Source organism: Acipenser ruthenus, chromosome 38 (assembly GCF_902713425.1).
Source record: "Acipenser ruthenus chromosome 38, fAciRut3.2 maternal haplotype, whole genome shotgun sequence".
In the NCBI taxonomy this organism is placed as follows: Eukaryota; Metazoa; Chordata; class Actinopteri; order Acipenseriformes; family Acipenseridae; genus Acipenser; species Acipenser ruthenus.
Window position 1 is genome coordinate 391,798 of NC_081226.1, and position 22,328 is coordinate 414,125.

The following is a 22,328-nucleotide window of genomic DNA, read 5'->3' on the forward strand; positions in this document are numbered from 1 at the left end:
TCATCTTTCACACCTGCGATATTGTTGTTCAGAGTTTGGGGAGGGCTTGGAGTAAGGAGTTTGGAGAGAAAGAGAGGCTGAGAGTTTGGAAAGTTTTACAGCTCCAAGAACTCGGGAAAACAAGAGCTGCTTTAGGCGGACACGGGATATTTTGTAACGGGACAAGATGGGGAAGAACGTAAGTAGACGTCGACGTCACGCATCGTCTTCATTTTTCAATAAACGTCCATACGATTTGCAATATACATATACATACATATGCATGTATTTTAAAGAGATATAAAAATGTTTGCATTTTACCTTATGGATAATTTACTCAAGTCTGACCTTAATTTTGTTATTCATATTTTTTTCCCTTAAAATATTAATAAACCAAAAAAATGCATGATCTAATAATTAAAAACAAAGTCGTTTATTAGCGACTGTTTCCGCCTTAATCGATTACTTTCCATCTACAAAAAGCTTTTCCAGTGATTGGATATATAGTGTGACGTTTTCATATTCCCTGAAGGCTAGATCATTAATATATTGTCTTCTGTAGCTATTGTACAAACGTTTCGGCTCATACGTTATTTCGTCGCCTTATAATGTAGAAGTTTTTCTGCTTGTTTTTGTATAAATGCCGCTACCCTAGATTGAGCCCAGCAAGTTAGATCATTCGAGATACAATGGGTCACTGCAATAGACGCGCAATTATATTCGCTTGTCAATACTATAGTATTAATATTATCTAAAACCTCCGCTTGGATGTCCCGTTTTTTAGTACCTCAGGAGGTAGCGATAGTTCTCACCCCTGTGTCGTCCCCCCCCCCCCCCCACAGGACTCGTACGAGGTGTTTGTGGAGATGGAGCGGGACGGCAACGGAGAGATGGGCGCCAAAATCAAGAAGAAAAAGGAGAAGAAGAAGGAGAGAATGGAGAACATGAAAAAGGAAATTGATATCGTGAGTTAACAGGGCCAGGCCGGCCGCTGAAGTAGCCGGTCAGCCCTTATATGACGTCAGAATCCACAACGCCAGCGTGTTCATTGAACGCAATACACGTCACCTCGAGAACGCTGTATACGTCAGCGATCATTTATAACGCCATGCCGAAAGAACCGCAGAACACAACGTCATCAACGCTATGATATGTCGGTGGTGAATGCATTTCAAAACGCGTTTCTGTTTAGTTCAGACTGTCACTGATTTTGAGAAAATATTATCTTTGACAACTTCGAAATGGAAAAAAAAATCATAACTGTATCAGAAACATATTATATCTAGATATGAAAAAAGGAACACTTTACATTGTGTCTCTATTGACTGTGTGTTTACATCGATGTTACTTAGTAAATGCAGGGGTGCTTACTAATCATTACAATGTTAGTGTGCACGGTTACAATGGACTTCATGTGAACATGTTTTTGCAATATATCTGTAGTATACACTTATATCAGAAAAGGGTTAGGGTTAGGCTTATTTTACATTGTAACTATGCATAATAACGTTGTAATGCTGGGTAAGCACGCATGCATTTACTCAGAAAGCACTCTGTAAAGACACAGCAATTACAGACGCTTCATGAAAGGGTTACTAAAAGAAAAAATCATTTTAAATGTATAAATTGGTCACCCCTGTGTTCTGTATTACAGCCACTTCCTTCAATTCAATCACCTTTAAAAAGCCTAACGGGCAGAAAATTATCAATGTTTCTATAAACAAACCCTTTGAAACTGTGAGGCTGACGTAGATCAAAAAAAATGAATAGAAACCAAAAATATAGATATAAATAAATAAATAAAAAACGGTTCTCATAAAAAAAAACAGAAAGCTAAAACGAATCACAGCACGGCTATGCTGTTCAATATAAAGTGCTCCTTGTCGCTGTCTCCTCTTCTTTCCTACAGGACGACCATCAGCTGTCTTTCGAGGAGCTTGAAATGAAGTACACCACCAGCGTCACCAAGGTGAGCGACCGCAGGACAATACAGTAAGACTCCCGCTGCAGAGCGGCTTGATCCATTCCTGGTTTCACTGTGAGTTTAATGATAAGACACACCTGAGCTTGTTAGGGTTGGGGTGAGGGCGAGGGCGAGGGCGAGGGCGAGGGTGAGGGTGAGGGTTACCAGTGGTTGAAATGGAGAAAGTGTGGGTACGCAGAGAAATGGGGGGGGGCAGGATAGGGGTAAGGATGGGGAGGGGGTGTGGGGTAACGGTGGTACTGCATGAGTCTGCAACATTGTAACTAAAATATATAACTCGTGAGTGAACTGAAATTAAAAAGCACTCACCAAACAAGGTGATACTACGTGACGCGGAAGGCATTCTGGGGACTGTAGTCCCACAGTATATCATAACAAAACAGATTAGAACCGCACACACCGTGGGGACTACAACTCCCAAGCTGCTGTGCGATTTCAAGCACACTTTCAAAAAATCTCTACAAGCCCAGCGGCTATAATACAGAAGGGCCCGGTAATGGCATACTGGAGAGACACACCTCAAGCACTGCCTGTAACTTCACTGCCTGCCCCTCCTCTCTCCTGTAGGGTATGACTTCCACCATGGCAGCCCAGGTCCTGGAACGGGACGGCTGTAACGAGCTGAAGCCCCCCAAGGGGACCCCGGAATACATCAAGTTCGCCCGGCAGCTGGCAGGAGGGCTGCAGTGCCTCATGTGGGTGGCCGCTGTCATCTGTTTCATCGCTTTCGGGATCTTGATGGGACAAGGAAACCTCACCAGCTATGACGATGTAAGGCTCTCCCCTCCCATGCGTTGCGTTTCTCTCCGCAGTCAAGTTTCACGGGAGTTTCTGTGAAGCAGGAGAGCTGACAGAGGGAAGGATGCAGAATGGTACGGAGGTCGTTTTAAAGAGGAGGTGCAGATTAGAGTTTCCTAACGGTAATGGTAGCAGGCTGAAGAAACACATATTTATACACACACACACACACACACACACACACACACACACACACACTGCATACATACACATTCATAATAATGCAAACATGCATGCATCCATATACATATATCATTTACATACAGAACATTATTTAGTTGTAATCAGTCATATTTTTCTCGAATAAATTAAGTAACATCAGTCTTCATATACATGCACACATGTATACACATTGCATGCTGAACATACATACATGCGTACATACATGCATACATGCATACTCCTAATGCCAAACTGTCTATTCTTGGGTCTTAACAAGACAAAGATCTCTTCTTATTAAATGGAAAAAACAGATCGCCAAAGAGAGAAAGAATAAATATCTCTCTCTCTCTCTCTCTCTCTCTCTCTCTCAGTTATATTTGGCTATCGTCCTGATCGCCGTCGTGGTTGTTACTGGCTGCTTCGGTTACTACCAGGAGTTTAAAAGCACAAACATCATTGCCAGTTTCAAAAACCTTGTCCCTCAGGTAAGTACCTGATTACAAAAATACATAACCTCCGAGCTGGAAATTACCCAAGATTACAACACAGTTATGATCTGGTGCGTCATTAAAGGGCAAAGGTGTGCAGGGGGAGTCGCACAGTCAGGGGAGCGCAGGGGTCCCAGAGGGTCTCCCCTGGTAAAGGCAGGGCTGTGTGGTGTGCAGGGGGGAGTCACACAGTCAGGGGAGTGCAGGGGTCCCCGAGGGTCTCCCCTGGTAAAGGCAGGGCTGCGTGGTGTGCAGGGGGAGTCACACAGTCAGGGGAGCGCAGGGGTCCCCGAGGGTCTCCCCTGGTAAAGGCAGGGCTGTGTGGTGTGCAGGGGGGAGTCACACAGTCAGGGGAGCGCAGGGGTCCCCGAGGGTCTCCCCTGGTAAAGGCACGGCCGCGTGGTGTGCAGGGGGAGTCACCCAGTCAGGGGAGCGCTGGTTCCTGGCTGTGTGAAGTCAACGGTCTTTGCTGGGGATTCCGGAGGTCTGTAGTTTTTTTTTTTCACACACTAAACTTCAGTTCTGGCTTAGATTAGTATCTTGACCCGCCTGCTCTAGCACTGCTACTTGGCTCAAATGAAATCCTGAGTTTTGTGATATCTCACCAGCAAGCGACAGTGTTTCGGGACGGGCAGAAGTTCAACATCAACGCCAACCAGCTGGTGGTGGGGGACCTGGTGGAGGTGAAGGGGGGGGACCGCGTGCCCGCGGACGTGCGCATCGTCTCCGCGCAGGGCTTCAAGGTATTATTATTATTATTATTATTATTATTATTATTATTATTATTATTAATTAGTCAGACGGTTTTATCTCTTTCTTCTCTTCTAACTCTGCTTCATCAACAACTGCTGTTGGTGCTGCTTACAATAGGAACCCCCTGTCATTGACAGTGAATCGTATTGTATAAGAGACCTCATTTCACACAGTTTGAGCAGCCGGACCCTCTCGTCCAGACTGCACGTGATGACGTCTCTCTCACAGTGTCCATCTCCTCCACCAGGTGGACAACTCTTCTCTGACTGGAGAGTCTGAGCCCCAGTCCAGGACCCCCGAGTTCACTCACGAAAACCCACTGGAGACCAAGAACATCGCCTTCTTCTCTACCACCTGCCTTGAAGGTACAAGAGAGAAGTTATGACTTCATTTCCTAACCCCGCCTCTAACCCATAACCCCGCCTCTAACCCTAACTCCACCTCCAGTCCTAACCCCGCCCCTAACCCCGCCTCTAACACATAACCCCGCCTCTAACCCTAACCCCACCACCAGTCCTAACTCCGCCTCTAGCCCTAACCCCTCCTCCAAACCCTAACCCCACCTCTAACCCATAACCACACCTCTAACCCATAACCCCGCCTCTAACCCTAACCCCACCTCCAGTCCTAACTCCGCCTCTAGCCCTAACCCCGCCTCCAAACCCTAACCCCGCCTCTAACCCTAACCCTGCCTCTAACCCAAACCCACCCCTAGTACAGCTAGGACCAAAAAGTCTGCATCACCCTATAGAATTCACATTTGGCTTCATAAAGTCGAATGAAACCAGCTGAATAATGTTGCGTTAACATATTGATTACATATAATTTTAATTATGTCTCAAACCTAAAACTCTAGGTGATGCAAAACTTTTTGTCCAGAGCTGTCCATCGAAACTTTCTTCCCCTCCCTTCCTCGCAGGTGTTGCGACAGGCATTATAATCAACACTGGCGACCGTACGATCATCGGACGCATCGCCAGCCTGGCTTCGGGGGTGGGGAACGAGAAGACTCCCATCGCCATCGAGATCGAGCACTTCGTCGACATCATCGCCGGCCTGGCTATCTTCTTCGGGGCCACCTTCTTCGTGGTCGCCATGACGATCGGCTACCGTTTCCTGGAAGCCATGATCTTCTTCATGGCCATCGTGGTGGCGTACGTGCCCGAGGGTCTGCTGGCTACCGTCACGGTGAGAGGAGGAAGGGTCAGGGGCCAGGTTGAGATCAACCAATCAATCATTCAATCAATCAATCAATCAATCAATCTTTATTTTATATAGTGCCTTTCACAGTGGACCACCATCACTTTAGAAGATAGTGAGGAACAATGGATGATACATTACATACAGTGAAATACAGGGCTTAGTGTGGTCCAGTGGTTAAAGAAAAGGGCTTGTAACCAGGAGGTCCACGGTTCAAATCCCACCTCAGCCACTGACTCATTGTGTGACCCTGAGCAAGTCACTTCACCTCCTTGTGCTCCGTCTTTCGGGTGAGATGTAATTGTAAGTGACTCTGCAGCTGATGCATAGTTCACACGCCCTAGTCTCTGTAAGTCGCCTTGGATAAAGGTGTCTGCTAAATAAACAAATAATACTAATAAAATATAAACAGTAAAAGTCTCTCAGAATAACTCCCTGTCCCCCATCCCCCTGTCTCCCCCATCCCTCTCCAGGTGTGTCTCTCTCTGACAGCCAAGCGTCTGGCCAGGAAGAACTGTGTGGTGAAGAACCTGGAGGCCGTGGAGACGCTGGGGTCCACCTCGGTGATCTGCTCCGATAAGACCGGCACCCTCACCCAGAACAGGATGACCGTGTCCCACCTCTGGTTCGACAACCACATCCATTCGGCTGACACCACGGAGGACCAGTCAGGTAAGAGAAATGTGTCCAGTGAACCCGCACCACGAGAGCATCTGTCTGCCTGCCTGCCTGCCTGCCTGCCTGCCTGTCTATCTGTCTATCTGTGTCTGTCTGTCTATCCTATCTATTTGTCTGTCTGTATCTGTCTGTCTGTCTGCCTGTCTGTCTGTCTCTATCTATCTATCTATCTATCTATCTATCTATCTATCTATCTATCTGATGTACAGCTTTACCAGTACATAGTTGATAGATGCCATGCAGGTGTGTATTATTATTATTATTATTATTATTATTATTATTATTTATTTATTAGCAGACGCCCTTATCCAGGGCGACTTACAATTGTTACAAGATATCACATTATACATTATTTCACATTATACAGATATCACATTATTTTTACATACAATTACCCATTTATACAGTTGGGTTTTTACTGGAGCAATCTAGGTAAAGTACCTTGCTCAAGGGTACAACAGCAGTGTCCCCCACCTGGGATTGAACCCACGACCCTCCGGTCAAGAGTCCAGAGCCCTAAACACTACTCCACACTGCTGCCTCGATGAATAATCATGATGGTGATGATGATGATGGATGATGATTATTATTATTATTATTATTATTATTATTATTATTATTATTATTATTATTATTATTATTATTATTATTATTATTATTACCTACCTTTGTATCTATCATTAGACTGCCATTTGAATTCATATTTCATATCTACAGCTCTGGCTAAAAGTTTTGCATCCCCTAGAATTTTAGGATTGAGACATCATTAAAAAAATAAAAAATTAATATATTAACATAATTTAGATATTTTATTTACATCATGTAATCAAAGAATCTACAAAACGATATCGCACATAAAGTCTCCTGGGAGCCATAATAGTAGTACAGCAGTATTTCATGTTAGATTTCGAAACGTCACATATTTTTCCATTTTCGTCAGTTTTTCCGTTCAGTATCTGGGAAACTACAAAGCGGTCGTATGTAATTCAATATGTTAACCTAACATTATTCAGCAGGTTTCATTCGACTTTGTGAAACAAAATGAATTCATTCTACAGAGTGATGCAAAACGTTTGCTGTATATAAAGTGTGTATAATATATATTTATATATTTATATATATTCCATGCTTATGTTTCAAGGTCAAAGTTTCGATCAGTCCTCGGAGACATGGCGAGCGCTGGGCAGAGTGGCTGGCTTATGCAACAGAGCTGTCTTCAAACCAGGACAGGACGCTGTGCCAATTCCTAAGGTGATTATTGATGAGTCATTTAGCAACTTACAGAGACTAGGGGGGTGAACTATGCTTCATCAACAACTGCTGCTGCTGCTGCTGCAGAGTCACTTCCAATAGGAGCTCGTTTGTTTTACATCTCATCCGAAGGACGGAGCACAAGGAGGTGAAGCGACTTGCTCAGGGTCTCATGCAGTGAGTCAGGGGCTGGGATTGAACCTGGAACCTCCTGGTAACAACCAAGCCCCTTTCTCATCAAGCCTCCTTTTATTAAGTATTAAAGTGTGTTGATAAGGAACGCTCCTACTGGAAGATGATTGGCTGACAGCACTGAAGCGTTTTCTGATCGGAAGAGCATAAGAAAGGTTTACGAATGAGACTTTACGAAGCTCGTCCGGTTCCTGGCAGCTGATTGATCTCAGAACTTGGTCGAGTCGGGTCTTAAAGGATCCCAGTGACTCAGCATCGACAGCGTGAGCCATTCCATAACCTCACCACTATGAAGAAGTGACTCCTTTCCTTCTATCCTAAGTCTCTCTCCACTTAATTTCCAACTGTGTGTCCTCTGGTCCTGGTTTGTTCTAAAGGTAATGGTTCAGGTTGACTTTATCAACTCCTTTTAAGACTTAAAAGACTTCAGTCATGCGCCCCCCTCTGGTTCTTTTGTGTTCCAGGCTAAACAGCTGCAGTTGTGTTTCAGCCTCCATAGCTCAGTCCTTTAAGCCTTACTGGGATTTGTCTGGTAGCTCTTTGCTGGTCTCTCTCTGAGGTCGCGATGTGTGGAGAGTATCCATACACAGCAGTGACTCACTGTTCTCACCCTCGTCTCTTCAGAGAGATGTTGTGGGAGACGCCTCAGAGACGGCCCTCTTGAAGTTTACTGAACTCGCCTTCGGAAACATCGTGGATTACCGGAGCCGCTTCAAGAAAGTCTGTGAGCTCCCGTTCAACTCCACCAACAAGTTCCAGGTACAGTAAACCATCACAAGCGACGGAGGCAGGACAACCCTAAAACAAACCTTGCACCCTAAAATAAAAGGACTTAGCCAAGGCGACTTCCAGGTGTTACAGGGCAGCACAGGGTTACAATGCACGCTTCATACTTCATACAGTGTAGTTTACAGTAAGTGCAAATAATACTACTAGAATACAGTATGAACTAGGATGCAACAAGTTAGGATTACAGCAAGTTATATCTAACTTGAAATAGTGCAAGGATAGTGCATTAGGAGAGGATCCAGTAGTGTGGTGCTGTGTGTGTGTGTGTGTGTGTGTGGCATGCTCTTTATAATATCTCACCTCTCCCACCTCCCTCTCTGTAGCTGTCTGTCCATGAGCTGGAGGACCCCCTGGACCTGCGCTACCTGCTGGTGATGAAGGGGGCGCCGGAGCGCATCCTGGAACGGTGCTCCACCATCATGATCAAGGGCCAGGAGCTGCCTCTGGACGAGCAGTGGAAAGAGGCCTTCCAGACCGCTTATATGGACCTGGGGGGGCTGGGGGAGAGGGTGCTGGGTGAGTGGAGCTAGAGAGAGGGGGAGAGGGTGCTGGTTGAGTGGAGCTAGAGAGAAGGGGGAGAGGGTGCTGGTTGAGTGGAGCTAGAGAGAAGGGGGAGAGGGTGCTGGTTGAGTGGAGCTAGAGAGAAGGGGGAGAGGGTGCTGGTTGAGTGGAGCTAGAGGGAGGGGGACTAGGGGGACTGGGAAAGAGAGAGCTGGGGGAGTGGGACTGGACGTTAGGGGAGAGGGTAAGAGGGTAGCTAATCAGAGTGGGGAGGTCAAAAAATCAAGACCGCTTTCCTGACGTACTGTAATACTGAAGCACTGCTGAACCCCCTCTCACCCCTCACCCCTCACCCCTCGACCCCCCCCCCCAGGATTCTGTCACCTGCTGCTGAACGAGAAGGAGCACCCCCGTGGCTTCGGGTTCGACGTGGACGAGATGAACTTCACCACCAGCGGGCTCTGCTTTGCCGGCCTCATCTCCATGATCGACCCGCCACGAGCCTCCGTGCCGGACGCCGTCATGAAGTGCCGGACCGCCGGGATCCGGGTACGAGCGAGAGGAGGGGTCGGGGAGAGCAGGCATGATCCTCAAAGCTGAGGGAACGCGGAGGGAATTTCAGGAGGCCAGGTTTCAGGCCACTGCACAGCACACCAAGGGGAGACTTGGAGGGGTTTGATACAGCAAGCTTGAACTAGGTCTCCCGGTGGTCTCCTGGAACCAGCTTTCAAGCAGGTCTTCCTGAAAAAGCGTCTTCGTGTTCCCTTGGCTTTAGAGTCCCTTCACCGGTTGAAATAAGCAGTTCCATCTTGGTTTCATTGGGATAGCAATGGAGGTCTATCTGTTCAGGCTTTGTTAATAAAGTACTTGGTGTGGTCTGATCACATCTCAGAAAGATAAAGGACCAGCCTGGTCAGTATTTGACCCTTGAGCCTCCCCATCCTCCTCCGCACACTGACGCGTTTCTCTCACAGGTAATCATGGTGACTGGGGATCACCCCATCACGGCGAAGGCCATCGCGGCGAATGTGGGCATCATCACGGAGGGCAGCGAGACAGTCGAGGACATCGCTCTGAGGCTGCGCATTCCCGTCGAGCAGGTTAACAAGCGGTAAGAGCAGGCAGTCCGTCCGTCTGTCTCTCCGTCTGTCTCTCTGTCCCCATGTCAAGGATCAAGCTTTGCAAAGCCTCAACCAAGATGAGTGGCATCAGTTGGAATCACCTGATACATTATCGTATTTTTATCTGCCTGTCTGTCTGTCTGTCTGTGCAGGGACGCCCGGGCCTGTGTGGTGAACGGCGGTCAGCTGAAGGATATGACGAGTGAGGAGCTGGATGATCTCCTGCGCAATCACCCGGAGATGGTCTTCGCCAGAACCTCCCCCCAGCAGAAACTCATCATCGTGGAGAGCTGTCAGAGACTGGTGAGAGGGGGAGAGGAGCCGGAGCGAGAGCTGGGGAAGGGGTTTTGAGACGTTAGAGCAGGGGTGTCCAATCGCAGTCCTGGAGGGCCATTCAGCAGCTGGAATGAACTCAGGGTCTGGGTGGAGGTTTTAATTGGTTCAGTTAGACGATTTATAACAGGGTTTGGAACACAGACCAGGGAGTGGACGGGCCAGCCTTGGCCGCCCCTGGGTTAGAAGAGTTCGGGGGTTGGAGGTTCATTGTTACCCTTTGACCCCATGCTTTTCCCATGTTTATACTTTCTCTCCCTCTCCCTCTCCTGTTGACAGGGCTCTATCGTTGCGGTGACAGGGGACGGTGTAAACGACTCCCCCGCTCTGAAGAAAGCCGACATCGGAATCGCGATGGGCATTTCAGGTTCGGACGCGGCTAAGAACGCAGCCGACATGATCCTGCTGGATGATAACTTTGCTTCCATCGTCACTGGAGTGGAGCAGGGTACGCTATCACTGTCACTATCGCTATCGCTATCGCTGTCACTATCACTATCGCTATCGCTTTCGCTATTATTATTATTATTATTATTATTATTATTATTATTATTATTATTATTATTATTTATTTCTTAGCAGACGCCCTTATCCAGGGCGACTTACAATTTTTACAAGATATCACATTATTTTTTACATACAATTACCCATTTATACAGTTGGGTTTTTACTAGAGCAATCTAGGTAAAGTACCTTGCTCGAGGGTACAGCAGCAGTGTCCCTCCACCTGGGATTGAACCCACGCCCCTCCGGTCAAGAGTCCAGAACCCTAACCACTACTCCACATTGCTGCCCCTATCGCTATCTTTGATAAGCTTTCATAAGGGCGGTTATAATGGACTCTGATAGTCCTGCTTCTCCTTCATGTAATCGTGGTTAACAGCCCCCCTCCTCCCCCTCCTCTCTGCCGGCAGGCCGTTTGATTTTTGATAACTTGAAGAAGTCCATCGCCTACACCCTGACCAAGAACATCCCGGAGCTCACGCCCTACCTGATCTACATCACGGTCAGCGTGCCCCTGCCCCTCGGCTGCATCACCATCCTGTTCATCGAGCTGGCCACGGACATCGTGAGTCTGCTTTCGAAAAGCGCTTCAATCCTGGAACCTGAGAAACAGCTCGAGAGCAAGTAACGGGGTTCAGCCAAAAAATATACAGCGTCGCTGTGACGGGGTGCCCGTGCCTTGTGTATATTTTATGATTGATTATTGTTTTCATTTGTATTATTATTATTATTATTATTATTATTATTATTATTATTATTATTATTATATGTGTTTGCATGCGGGCGGACGGGAGCCGTCCGTCATTATTATTTATTATTAGAGCGGACATTTTGAGCTTTGAAACAGACTTTAAAGTCATAAGTGTAAAATATTGTCAGGGTGTTAACGATGAAAAGAGAAAAGGCTGGCACGTTATTAGAACAGTTGTAGCGACACGTGGGGACGGGTCACGCTATATTTTTTGGAACCCAGCTACTGTCTCTTTAAGAACTGCATTTATTTGCTCTGTGGAAATTGTCCCGCAGCAAGACAAGATAAGACTACAGGTGCTCTGAGCGAATTGCCAGGAGCAGTGGACCTTCAAGGCGATAGATAATGGGGTGCAGGCGAACAGAGTTTGGAACAAAGAAGCTGCTAACGGGGACATGGAAGTCATGAACCAGCTTGTAGGGAGAGAATGATACTCTATAGGCGTGCACGCTTGCAGTGGTCAGCTGTTTAGAATGTCCCGCTAAGTCCAGACAAAGCGGCCCCCCTGTTATATTCTGCTGTTTTCTCTTCCGGATAAAAAACCACTCATTGACTGACTGCCGTTGCTCCCGAGTGACTTCCTTACGTGAGCGATGACCTCACCTTCCTGTATCCCGCAGTTCCCTTCTGTGTCGCTGGCCTACGAGAAAGCAGAGAGTGACATCATGAATCTTAAACCCAGGAACCCCAGAAAAGATCGTCTGGTCAACGAATCCCTGGCTGCTTACTCCTACTTCCAGATCGGTGAGTCAATTCAGCTCCCTAACCCCTAACCTCTAACCCCTGACCCCTAACCCCAAACCCCAAACCCCAAACCTAACCCTTACTTCCAGATTGGTGTGTCGATTCATCTCTCTCCCTGACCCCTGACCCCTAACCCCTAACCCCAAACCTAACCCTTACTTCCAGATTGGTGTGTCGATTCATCTCTCTCCCTGACCCCTGACCCCAAACCCCAAACCCCAAACCCCAAACCTAACCCTTACTTCCAGATTGGTGTGTCGATTCACCTCCCTCCCTAACCCCTGACCCCAAACCCCAAACCCCAAACCTAACCCTTACTTCCAGATTGGTGTGTCGATTCACCTCCCTCCCTAACCCCTGACCCCAAACCCCAAACCCCAAACCTAACCCTTACTTCCAGATTGGTGTGTCGATTCACCTCCCTCCCTAACCCCTGACCCCAAACCCCAAACCCCAAACCTAACCCTTACTTCCAGATTGGTGTGTCGATTCACCTCCCTCCCTAACCCCTGACCCCTAACCCCAAACCCCAAACCCCAAACCTAACCCTTACTTCCAGATCAGTGAGTCGATTCACCTCCCTCCCTAACCCCAGACCCCTAACCCCAAACCTAACCCTTACTGCCAGATTGGTGTGTCGATTCACCTTCCTGGATTTCATACACACAACCAATCAAAACTACAGAAGCAATTGTTTTTTGTGTTTTTTCTCCCTCATGTATTTGCACACTGCTGTACACGGTCCAGGTGTTTAGGTTGTGACCCTTCTTCGTTGTCTCCCTCCCGCAGGAGCCATCCAGTCCTTTGCCGGATTCACAGACTACTTCACATGCTTGGCTCAGGAAGGGTGGCGCCCCCTGCTGTGCGTGGGGCTCCGATCAGCCTGGGAGAACGCACACAACCAGGAAGTGCAGGACAGCTACGGGCAAGAATGGGTACGCCAGAGACGCAGCTATTCATGCCTGGAGAAGCTTAGGGTCCGCCTCTCTTTGAAGCAGGGCTGTCAAAGTCAGCTCCTGGAGGGGGGGGCCCAGCGGGAGGGGGGCCCAGCGGTGTCTTCTGGCTTTCATCGCACCCCAAGCTCGCAATTCCATTGCTCTAATTATTTGATTAATTTATTGGACAAATGGAACGCTTCTCTCCAGGGGTCAAAATGCTTCTTAGGCAGTGTTACCTTGAATCAAGTGCAAAAAATGTGAACTATGTCCAATTGAACAAACGATTAGATCAGTGATGTTAATTGAGAGCTTAAAAGGGTATTTAAGGAGCTTTTTATTTGATTGTGTTGCATGTTCCCATGTGTTGCTACAGCTGTTTAAGTAAGGTGTGTGTGTTGTTTTAATTTATTTTTTTACATTTTGACCACTTTTTTAAACTTTTAAATTGCATTCCCTGCCTCAAGATGGCTTCACATGGACCTCTCAAACTACATTTCCCATCATCCTCCTGCTCACATATGTCACTGAGATGGATTTACCAGTGAGCAGCAGGAGGATGATGGGAAATGTAGTTTGAGTGGTCCATGTGAAGTCACCTTGGAGGCAGTGGAATACAATTTAAAAGTGGTCAAAATTTAAAACAGTATGCACACCTTAATTTAACAGCTGTAGCAGCACATGGGAACATGCAACACAATAAAATGAAAAGCTCCTTAAATACCCTTTAAGTTGGAATGAAAACCTGAAGACCCCTCGGCCCTCAAGGACTGGAGTTTGACCTGCCCGCCCCACTTTAAAGTGACAGGGCAGAGGCTGGGCGGGAACCGCAAGCGAGAGTCTTAACCGCTGTGCAAAAGAGCCGGGTTCTATATAAAAATATAAAACCTCATCGCATCTCACTGACGGGGAGAATCCGTACCGGCAGCGCATCGCTCATTTCAAAAGCTGAGCCTGCTTTCCACTCTCGTCCGTTCTCTCTCTCTCCTCCAGACCTTCGCGCAGCGCCTGTACCAGGAGTACACCTGCTACACCGTGTTCTTCGTCAGCATCGAAATCTGCCAGATCTCTGACGTGCTGATCCGAAAAACCCGCCGCCTGTCCCTCTTCCAGCAAGGATTCTTCAGGTGAGTCCCTCGGATCCGCGCGGATCCATTTACAGCAGAACCCGTCCCGTCCGATTGAACGTGTTCCAGGGGTCCATCGGATCTCAGAAAGGGACCCCTCTTCAAACGGCAGACCTACTGCACCGCCAGGGAAAGCCAATCAAATAACAAACAGATCCAGGTTTGTTTTATGCGTTGTGAATCAATATTTCGACGTAAAGGAAGATTTTTTAAAAATAAAACAGCAGCTAGTTCTGACTCTCAAGTTTCTGAATGTCGGAGTGAAATATTTATTCAAGTGAAACCATTCCTTCAAATATTCATTCGAAGAAGCAGGACTATAAAATGCATGTCGCTATTGCAAACCAGTAATATAGGGGAATATATGGATTTGTGTAATATGTTACGTTGAAGTCAATGTGTATATAATATTCATTTTTGAAAATAAAATGTCTGTGTCTGTGTGTGTCTGTCTGTATCTTTCTGTGCACGCGTGCATCTGTGTGTGTGTGTGTGTCTGTCTATCTTTCTGTGTCGGTCTATCTTTCTGTGCGTCTGTGTGTGCGCGCGTGTGTGTCTGTGTCTGTCTCTCTCTCTCAGGAACAAAGTGCTCCTGTCTGCCATCGTGTTCCAGCTCTGCCTCGGCACCTTCCTCTGCTACTGCCCCGGCATGCCAAACATCTTCAACTTCATGCCCATCAGGTGAGTGCGGACGCTGAGAACCAAGCCGTTCCGACCCACTGCGCTGCCTCACAACCACCGACGCCTTCCACCAACTGACCCCCAGCCCAGGGGGAGGGGGGTGGACTGGTAACGACCGAACGAAGCCAGCCCTCACTGCTGTCTCTCCCTCTCGCCCCGCAGAGTGCAGTGGTGGTTCATTCCAGTTCCCTATGGGATTCTCATCTTCATCTACGACGAGATCAGAAAGCTGGGAGTCCGACGACATCCAGGAAGTAAGCATTGCCTGCTGTTTTATTATCATTGTGTTTATTTAGCAGACGCCTTTATCCAAGGCGACTTACAGAGACTAGGGGGTGTGAACTATGCATCAGCTGCAGAGTCACTTACAACTACGTCTCACCCGAAAGACGGAGCACAAGGAGGTGAAGTGACCTGCTCAGGGTCACACAGTGAGGCTGAGGTGGGATTTGAACCGGGGACCTCCTGGTTACAAGCCCTTTTCTTTAACCACTGGACCACACAGCCTCCTTTATACAGTCTCTCCCCTTCGCTGGCAACGCTTAGCCGCTGGCTTCTCTCTGTGAGTCAGCAAGGTCTTGATCAGAGAACTGTCAGGGCAGCTCGGTTTGATTGAGTGTCTCTGGCTGTACCACGTTCTTATAGCAGCCAGATAACAGGTGGTTTTGCACAGCTGCATTCAGAATCACGGTTTTTGCATGTTTTCTCATCCTGTGTCTGGTTTTGTCGACAGGCTGGTGGGACAAGGAGCTGTACTATTAAGCGTGGAGGGCGTTGCTGGAGCCCCCGTCCTCTCACAGTCCTGGCTGAACCTCGGCTTTGTGTTTAACTGGCATTCTCCACCACCTGCACACAGGAGACAGAGCTACGGCCGTGCCCACAAGTTTTGCATCACCTAGAATTTTAAGATTGAGACGTAATAAAAAATAAAACTACAGGAATTAGATATTTTATTTAAAATTATTGCAAAGAAAATACAAAATGAGCGTCGCAAATAAAGTCATAACAGCAGTAGAGTAGAGTTTCATGTTAGACTTCGAAAAGGGTCAGTTTTTCCGTTAAGTATATGGAAAACTGCAAAGCGACGGTGTGTGATGCAATATGTTAACCTCCCGTCATTCAGCGGGTTTCATTCGACTTTATGAAGCAAAATGAGCTTGTTCTATAACAGGATGCAACACTTTTGGCCAGAGATGTAAGTCAGAGAGGCTGCTGGGACTAAACCAGTAACATTTTTGGTGTTGTCTGTTTTTTTGCTGGTTTTCAAGTCAGTAATCCAATTAGCGTTCAAACCTAGATTACCAGAGTCCTTTTGTGTCGGTTTTGTTTCCTTTCAAGACTATTTTTGTACAGTAAAAATAAATCAATAAAACTGACCGAGTTGTCCTAATTCAGAGCTTCCCAAACTAGGTCCTCAGGGGTCCCTGTGTCTCCTGGCTTTCCCTCCAGCTGAGTTCTCAATTTTACTGAACTAAACCCTTCACTGAACTAATCTTCTGTTTAATCAGACCTTTTTTTAAAACTGTCCCCCCCCCCCCCCCCCCCAGCTCCTAAAAAGAATTTCAAGTTCCTTTTAAAATGTTAAGTCAACTTGAAAACCAGAATGCTGTAACCAACTCAAAATGACTATGATGTGTTATTTAATAAAATGTGAATTCATACATTTCAATAAAGGCTTCCCCTGTGTTGATGCTGCGTTCTTAACTCTGCGTTGCTGCTCAGTTGTCGACGGTGTTTTTAAAGGGTTCTAATGCTGCAGTCTGTTCGGAGCCTGGAACAAGGGGTCAAAATACCAAACGGGGGACAAACCTAGAACAGGCTCACAAAGAGAACATCGTCTGTGTCCTTACAGACTCCTCGCCATCAGCCATGGGGAAGCAATGTATAATGTAACGGCGAGACTGCATTTGGAATACTGTGTCCAATTCCGGTCGCCACAGCAACCAAGGGACACCGAGTCCCCTGGACAGACAGTCCAGCTAAGAGCAGCCAGACAAATCCCAGTGAGGCTTCAAAAGGACCGAGCTACGGAGACAGGCTGAAAAAAGGGCATCGATTTAGCCTGGAAGCTTGAAGAACCAGAGGGGGCACGATTGAAGTCTTTAAAATCTTAAAAGGTGTTGATATAGTCAAGCTGAACCGATACCTTAAGAACAGAACAGAAACCAGGACCAGAGGACAGAGAGTTCGGGAAATTAAGTAGAGATTCGGATAGGAGGAGACAGTTCTTCACGCAGAGAGGGGTGGGGGTGTGGAATGGGCTACCTAGCCATGTTGTTGATGCTGAATCACTGGGATCCTTTAAGACCAGACTAGACCAAGTTCTGAGATCAATCAGCTGCCAGGAACCGGACGAGCTTCGTAAAGTCTCGTTCGTAAACCTTTCTTATGTTCTTCCAATCAGAAAACGCTTCAGTGCTGTCAGCCAATCATCTTCCAGTAGGAGCGTTCCTTATCAACACACTTTAATACTTAATAAAAGGAGGCTTGATGGTCCAGCGGTTAGAGAAAGGGGCTCGGTTGTTACCAGGCGGTTCCAGGTTCGATCCCAGCCAGGAACCGGACGAGAGCGGACGGTCCGAACGGCCTCCTCTCGCTTGTAAACCTTGTTAATTCTCTCACGTCTCTGAACGCTTCCAACACGTGCGCTGAGAGGACCACCGGCCCAGCAGCGGTGAATCTTGCCAAGGACCTCCTCCAGCAGAATCGCTTGACTGAATGATTACGTGGCAGAAATAAAGCAAGCTAGAATCCTTTTTTGAATTAACAAGAATTTTATTTAATTTAAAGCTCAGACAATTTTTGCTTTTTTTTTTTTTTTTACAATTAAACATGATTTAAAAAAAAAAATACAGATCATGAAGAAACGGGTGTCGCGCCTTCAACAGCTCTCCGGTAACGATGAGATTTTCTCTCCCTGTCGCTCTGTCTCCCCCCTGTGGTGTGTGGAGGTACTGCAGCCCGGAGGTGCAGGGGGAGATAGGGGAGCTCAGTTGCTGTGCACCAGGGTGACGAACAGGAAGAGAGAGCACAGAGAGATGGCTCCAGTCAGCACTCCTTTCACAAGCAGAGCCGTCCAGCTGCCCAGCAGAAACATGTGAACAAACAGCCTGCCGGGACAGGAGATGAAAACAGCATCAGCCACATTCTGTCCCATGTAAACCTCTGCACACTTTCAGGGCAGCCAGCTGGATCAGCTTTTTTGTATTAGAGATGCTGCTTCGGTCAACACATTTTTAAAGTCAAGATCAAACAATTACTTGTATGTAGTTGGCATCTTGTGTTTTTATCGTTTATTCATTTTCCTGTTTTTTTTTTGGTCAATTGTTTTATTGTTATCATTTATTGATGTTAATTTACTTCCTGTTTGGATAATCGAGGTTTCGGTGTACTGGAGACTGTTGGCAGTGTGGATTCCTGAGCCCCCCCCCCCAGCTCCCCCCCAGCCCCTCACTCACTCCATGAGGAACGCCTTGTACACACAGACCCCCAGCAGCACCGTCACAGGCAACCGGAAACTCTTGGGCAGGTCATAGCGTGTGAACATCCACACCAGAGACGCCATGGCAACATAGTGAACCTGCAGAGAGAGAGAGAGAGAGAGAGAGAGAGGAGGGAGAGAGAGAGAGAGAGGAGGGAGAGAGAGAGAGAGGGAGATACAGACAGACAGAGAGAGAGAGAGAGAGAGCGAGAGGGAGACAGAGAGAGAGAGGGAGAGCGAGAGAGGGAGACAGAGAGAGAGCGAGAGCAAGAGAGAGAGAGAGAGAGGGAGACAGAGAGAGAGAGGGAGGGAGAGAGCAAGAGAGAGGGAGAGAGATACACAGAGAGAGTGAGGGAGAGAGATACAGAGAGAGAGAGAAAGAAAGATAGACAGAGAGAGATACAGAGAGAGACAGAGATACAGAGAGAGAGAGAGAGATACAGAGAGAGAGATTAGACTGCAAGCGAGGAGACACTTGACTCTGTAACCTAGACAGACAGACAGACGAGTGACTGAATCACAGACCCACTTTCACCTTCCTGCTGTACAAAAGCACAGAGAAAATCAGAGACAAGTATTCTAGCGAGCTGGCAGAGAGAGAAGGGGGGTGAAGAAAAACTAAAAAATATTTTACTGCACAGCAGTGTGATCCAGTCCAGGTTTTACTAGCAGCTTGATCAGCCCCCAGTGTGTCTAGGCAACAAGCGCAGGTGTGTCTTACTATTAAACTCCTAGTGAAACCAGGAATGGATCACACTGCTGTGCAGCGGGAGTCTTACTTCCATCCCTGATTTTTTTTTTTGACAGTGTATGTGAACCTGCGGTTGCCTGGGTTTCAATTCAGACAGGATAAACAGTTTGCATTTGATTAGACGAAACGGGGAGACATACCAGACTGATGTTGGAGTCGAAGCTCATCTGAATGTACCTCCAATCAAACTCGATCCCGCGTGCTCCTACCCACAGAGGAATGCACCTGAGAGACAGGAGAGGGGAGAAGGGAAGGATGAGACAGCGCGCTCGCTCTCTCTGGCTACAGCTATGGCCAGAAGGTTTGCGTCACCTAGAATTTAAGGACTGACAATTAAAAAAAATATATCATATAAATAATATATAATTCAATATGTTAACGTAACAATATTCTAGCAGGTTTCATTCGACTTGATGGAGCGAGTTCATTCTATAGAGGGTGATGCAGCTGTACAGGTGCAATCTAACTCCTGATAAGGGGAGTGCAGTTCTCCGCGGCGGTCTGTATTGTGTATTCCGGACCGGCTCCTCACAGCACCTGGACATGACGAGCTCCGCAGTGGACCAGCCCATCGCCGCCACCATGATCTTGTACTCTCCCTTGCCAGCGTTCCAGGACATGACCAGGTGCAGCCCCAGCAGATCAGCCAGGTCCACTGTGGCCTTCATGAACTCCTGGAGAAAGAGAGGAGAGAGGGGTGAGCATGAGGGAGCAATAAGGCACGATCATGGGATTACTGGGGTTAGAAACTCACACTAGCCCTGCTGCTGCTGCTGCTGCTGCTGCACCCAGTCCTGGGGTTCAGAGCTCCCCTCAATGAAGTCTATTATTATTAATATTGAAATGATCAGGAGCCAGGAGTTTGAGCAGGGTTACAAACTCACACTAGCCCTGCTGCTGCTGCTGCTGCTGCTGCTGCACCCAGTCCTGGGGTTCAGAGCTCCCCTCAGTGAAGTCTAGTATTATTATTAATATTGAAATGATCAGGAGCCAGGAGTTTGAGCAGGGTTAGAAACTCACACTAGCCCTGCTGCTGCTGCTGCTGCACCCAGTCCTGGGGTTCAGAGCTCCCCCGAGCACATATGTAAAAACGTTTCAGGCGAGACACAAAGTTGTACGAATATCAAATAACATTTGAGGCTGTTTAAACAGAACACTCACGCCAACGTAATCATAAACCCCAGAGCCTCCCTCCCACGTCGGGAAGAAAGTGGCCAGAAACAGCATCTGTGAAGAGACAAGACAGACAGACAGACAGACAGACAGACAGACAGGACACGGATTACTCACCAACACTTAACACTAGAAAAACACTCCTCTCAATTGTTAGCTGCCAATATGCTGTTTGCAGAGAACATCCCTGTGATGCCTGTCTTGTTCCTCGTGTATTGTACAGGCAGGGATGGAAATAAGACTCCTACTGCATAGCAGTTTCAACCACTCCAGGTTTTACTACGATTCTGGGTAACCACTGCGTGCAGGTAACAAGCTCAGGTGTGTCTTACTAAACTCATAGCAAAACCAGGAATGGCTCAACTTGCTATGCAATGGGAGTCTTATTCCCAGCCCTGTACAGTGTAGGGTACATTATTACCATAGGATTTTGCCTGTTTAAAAAGTACAGGAGGTATTTGCAATGCTTCCTACCTTACAGAGCTGGACGAAAAGGTACGTGGCACCTGCTTGAACACACCTCCAGGACGCATTGTATTCTGATCTGCAGAGATACATTAAATACAGTGAGATACAGGGCATAGTATGTTAAATACAAGCAGTAGAAAACAATGAAAATACATTAAATACAGGCATATTGTGGAGTAGTGGTTAGGGCTCTGGACTCTTGACCGGAGGGTTGTGGGTTCAATCCCCGGTCGGGGACACTGCTGCTGTACCCTTGAGCAAGGTACTTTACCTAGATTGCTCCAGTAAAAACCCAACTGTATAAATGGGTAATTGTATGTGAAAATAATGTGATATCTTGTAACAATTGTAAGTCGCCCTGGATAAGGGCGTCTGCTAAGAAATAAATAATAATAATAATATTAATTACATTAAATACAAGGCTAGGATGTCAATTCTCGACATTGTGAATTATACGTCATACAGAATCATACGAATCAGATGGAAAAACCTGACATTTAGACAACAGCTAGTGAGCCTGAGAAAAGTGAGACTCGTCACCGAGCAAAAATTGCAATTAGCAGCATTCGGTTAAAACGGAGCTCCGCGCAGTGTCAGGAAATTCACTTCAACCGAAGTCGCTGTTTTGTTAAGCCGTTACAAAACAAAACATTATTCAAGATGTTTAATTACAGGGCACTTAATCAGGGTTGGAGGGCAGTTCCTCTGTTTTTAATTTTTTTTTTTTTTAATTCAATCATTTCCAAGTGGTCTTAACCAAACAGCACGAAATTTGAAATTGAAATGAAACGGGTACTCACAGCCCGCTGCATTTGTAGGTGATGAAATAGGGAAAGTATGCCAGAGCAAGGCAGTTTCCAAAATGAAACAGCGTCATTTTCGGATTATTATTATTATTGGTATCGGAGTGCTTGAAGTTAACTCGTTAAATTTTGCATCTGACACGAATTTACAATGATAAATGAAAACAGCTCGATGGAGAATATTGTCGTAAGCTGTATAAGCTATATCGCCACGGCGGTTGTGTATATAAATCGTATTAATACTGCAAACTGTAGATAACGTAATTAACGATATAGTGAAAAGACAACGCGACACGTACACTGTCTTGTTTTCAAATGTCAGAGGTCTAAACCGTAAAATAAATCAGATTGTTTTCTATCCAAGTAAGATAATGCCACAGCGTTATGAAAATGAAATCCCAAATCTCCTGTAACTGTCTGTATTCACGGGTCTTCCTTGTTCCTATATTATTTATTGTGTTAGACGAACATTAACGTAGATTAATTTAATTTATAAACGACTGAGTAACTCTGTAATAATAATAAACGCTCCTCGGTTTGAGATTCAATGGATCCTTGCATGACCGAGGAACACACCGGAACTTGGTCCTACTCTCTTATCATTCCGGAAGCTGGTAGGGGAAACACAGACACACGCGATTGGGTTCCGTAGGAAAGCATTGTGTTTTTTCCCCCTCATTC

At 46.8% G+C, this 22,328-nt stretch overlaps 2 protein-coding genes across 2 annotated transcripts; one reads left to right on the forward strand and one right to left on the reverse strand.

The window, feature by feature from the left end:
• On the forward strand, positions 1–16,510 carry LOC117968516 (potassium-transporting ATPase alpha chain 1). Its single transcript, XM_059008933.1, has 23 exons — positions 1–178; positions 822–944; positions 1,889–1,948; positions 2,531–2,734; positions 3,295–3,408; positions 4,020–4,154; positions 4,412–4,529; positions 5,084–5,352; positions 5,838–6,036; positions 7,184–7,293; positions 8,110–8,244; positions 8,598–8,790; positions 9,149–9,324; positions 9,750–9,886; positions 10,049–10,199; positions 10,509–10,677; positions 11,144–11,298; positions 12,105–12,228; positions 13,018–13,163; positions 14,157–14,290; positions 14,870–14,971; positions 15,134–15,225; positions 15,705–16,510. Exons 1-23 carry the CDS (start codon positions 167–169, stop codon positions 15,731–15,733), a joined length of 3,087 nt encoding a protein of 1,028 aa, XP_058864916.1. The 5' UTR covers positions 1–166; the 3' UTR covers positions 15,734–16,510.
• A 1,215-nt stretch (positions 16,511–17,725) lies between these two features.
• On the reverse strand, positions 17,726–22,258 carry LOC117434017 (BOS complex subunit TMEM147). The gene is made up of 7 exons (XM_059008942.1): positions 21,645–22,258; positions 20,851–20,920; positions 20,365–20,430; positions 19,741–19,877; positions 19,344–19,428; positions 18,430–18,551; positions 17,726–18,081 (listed from the first exon to the last, which is right to left on the reverse strand). The coding sequence occupies exons 1-7, from the start codon at positions 21,719–21,721 to the stop codon at positions 17,961–17,963; spliced, it is 678 nt and encodes a 225-aa protein (XP_058864925.1). The 5' UTR covers positions 21,722–22,258; the 3' UTR covers positions 17,726–17,960.
• Between the last annotated feature and the right edge of the window lie 70 nt (positions 22,259–22,328).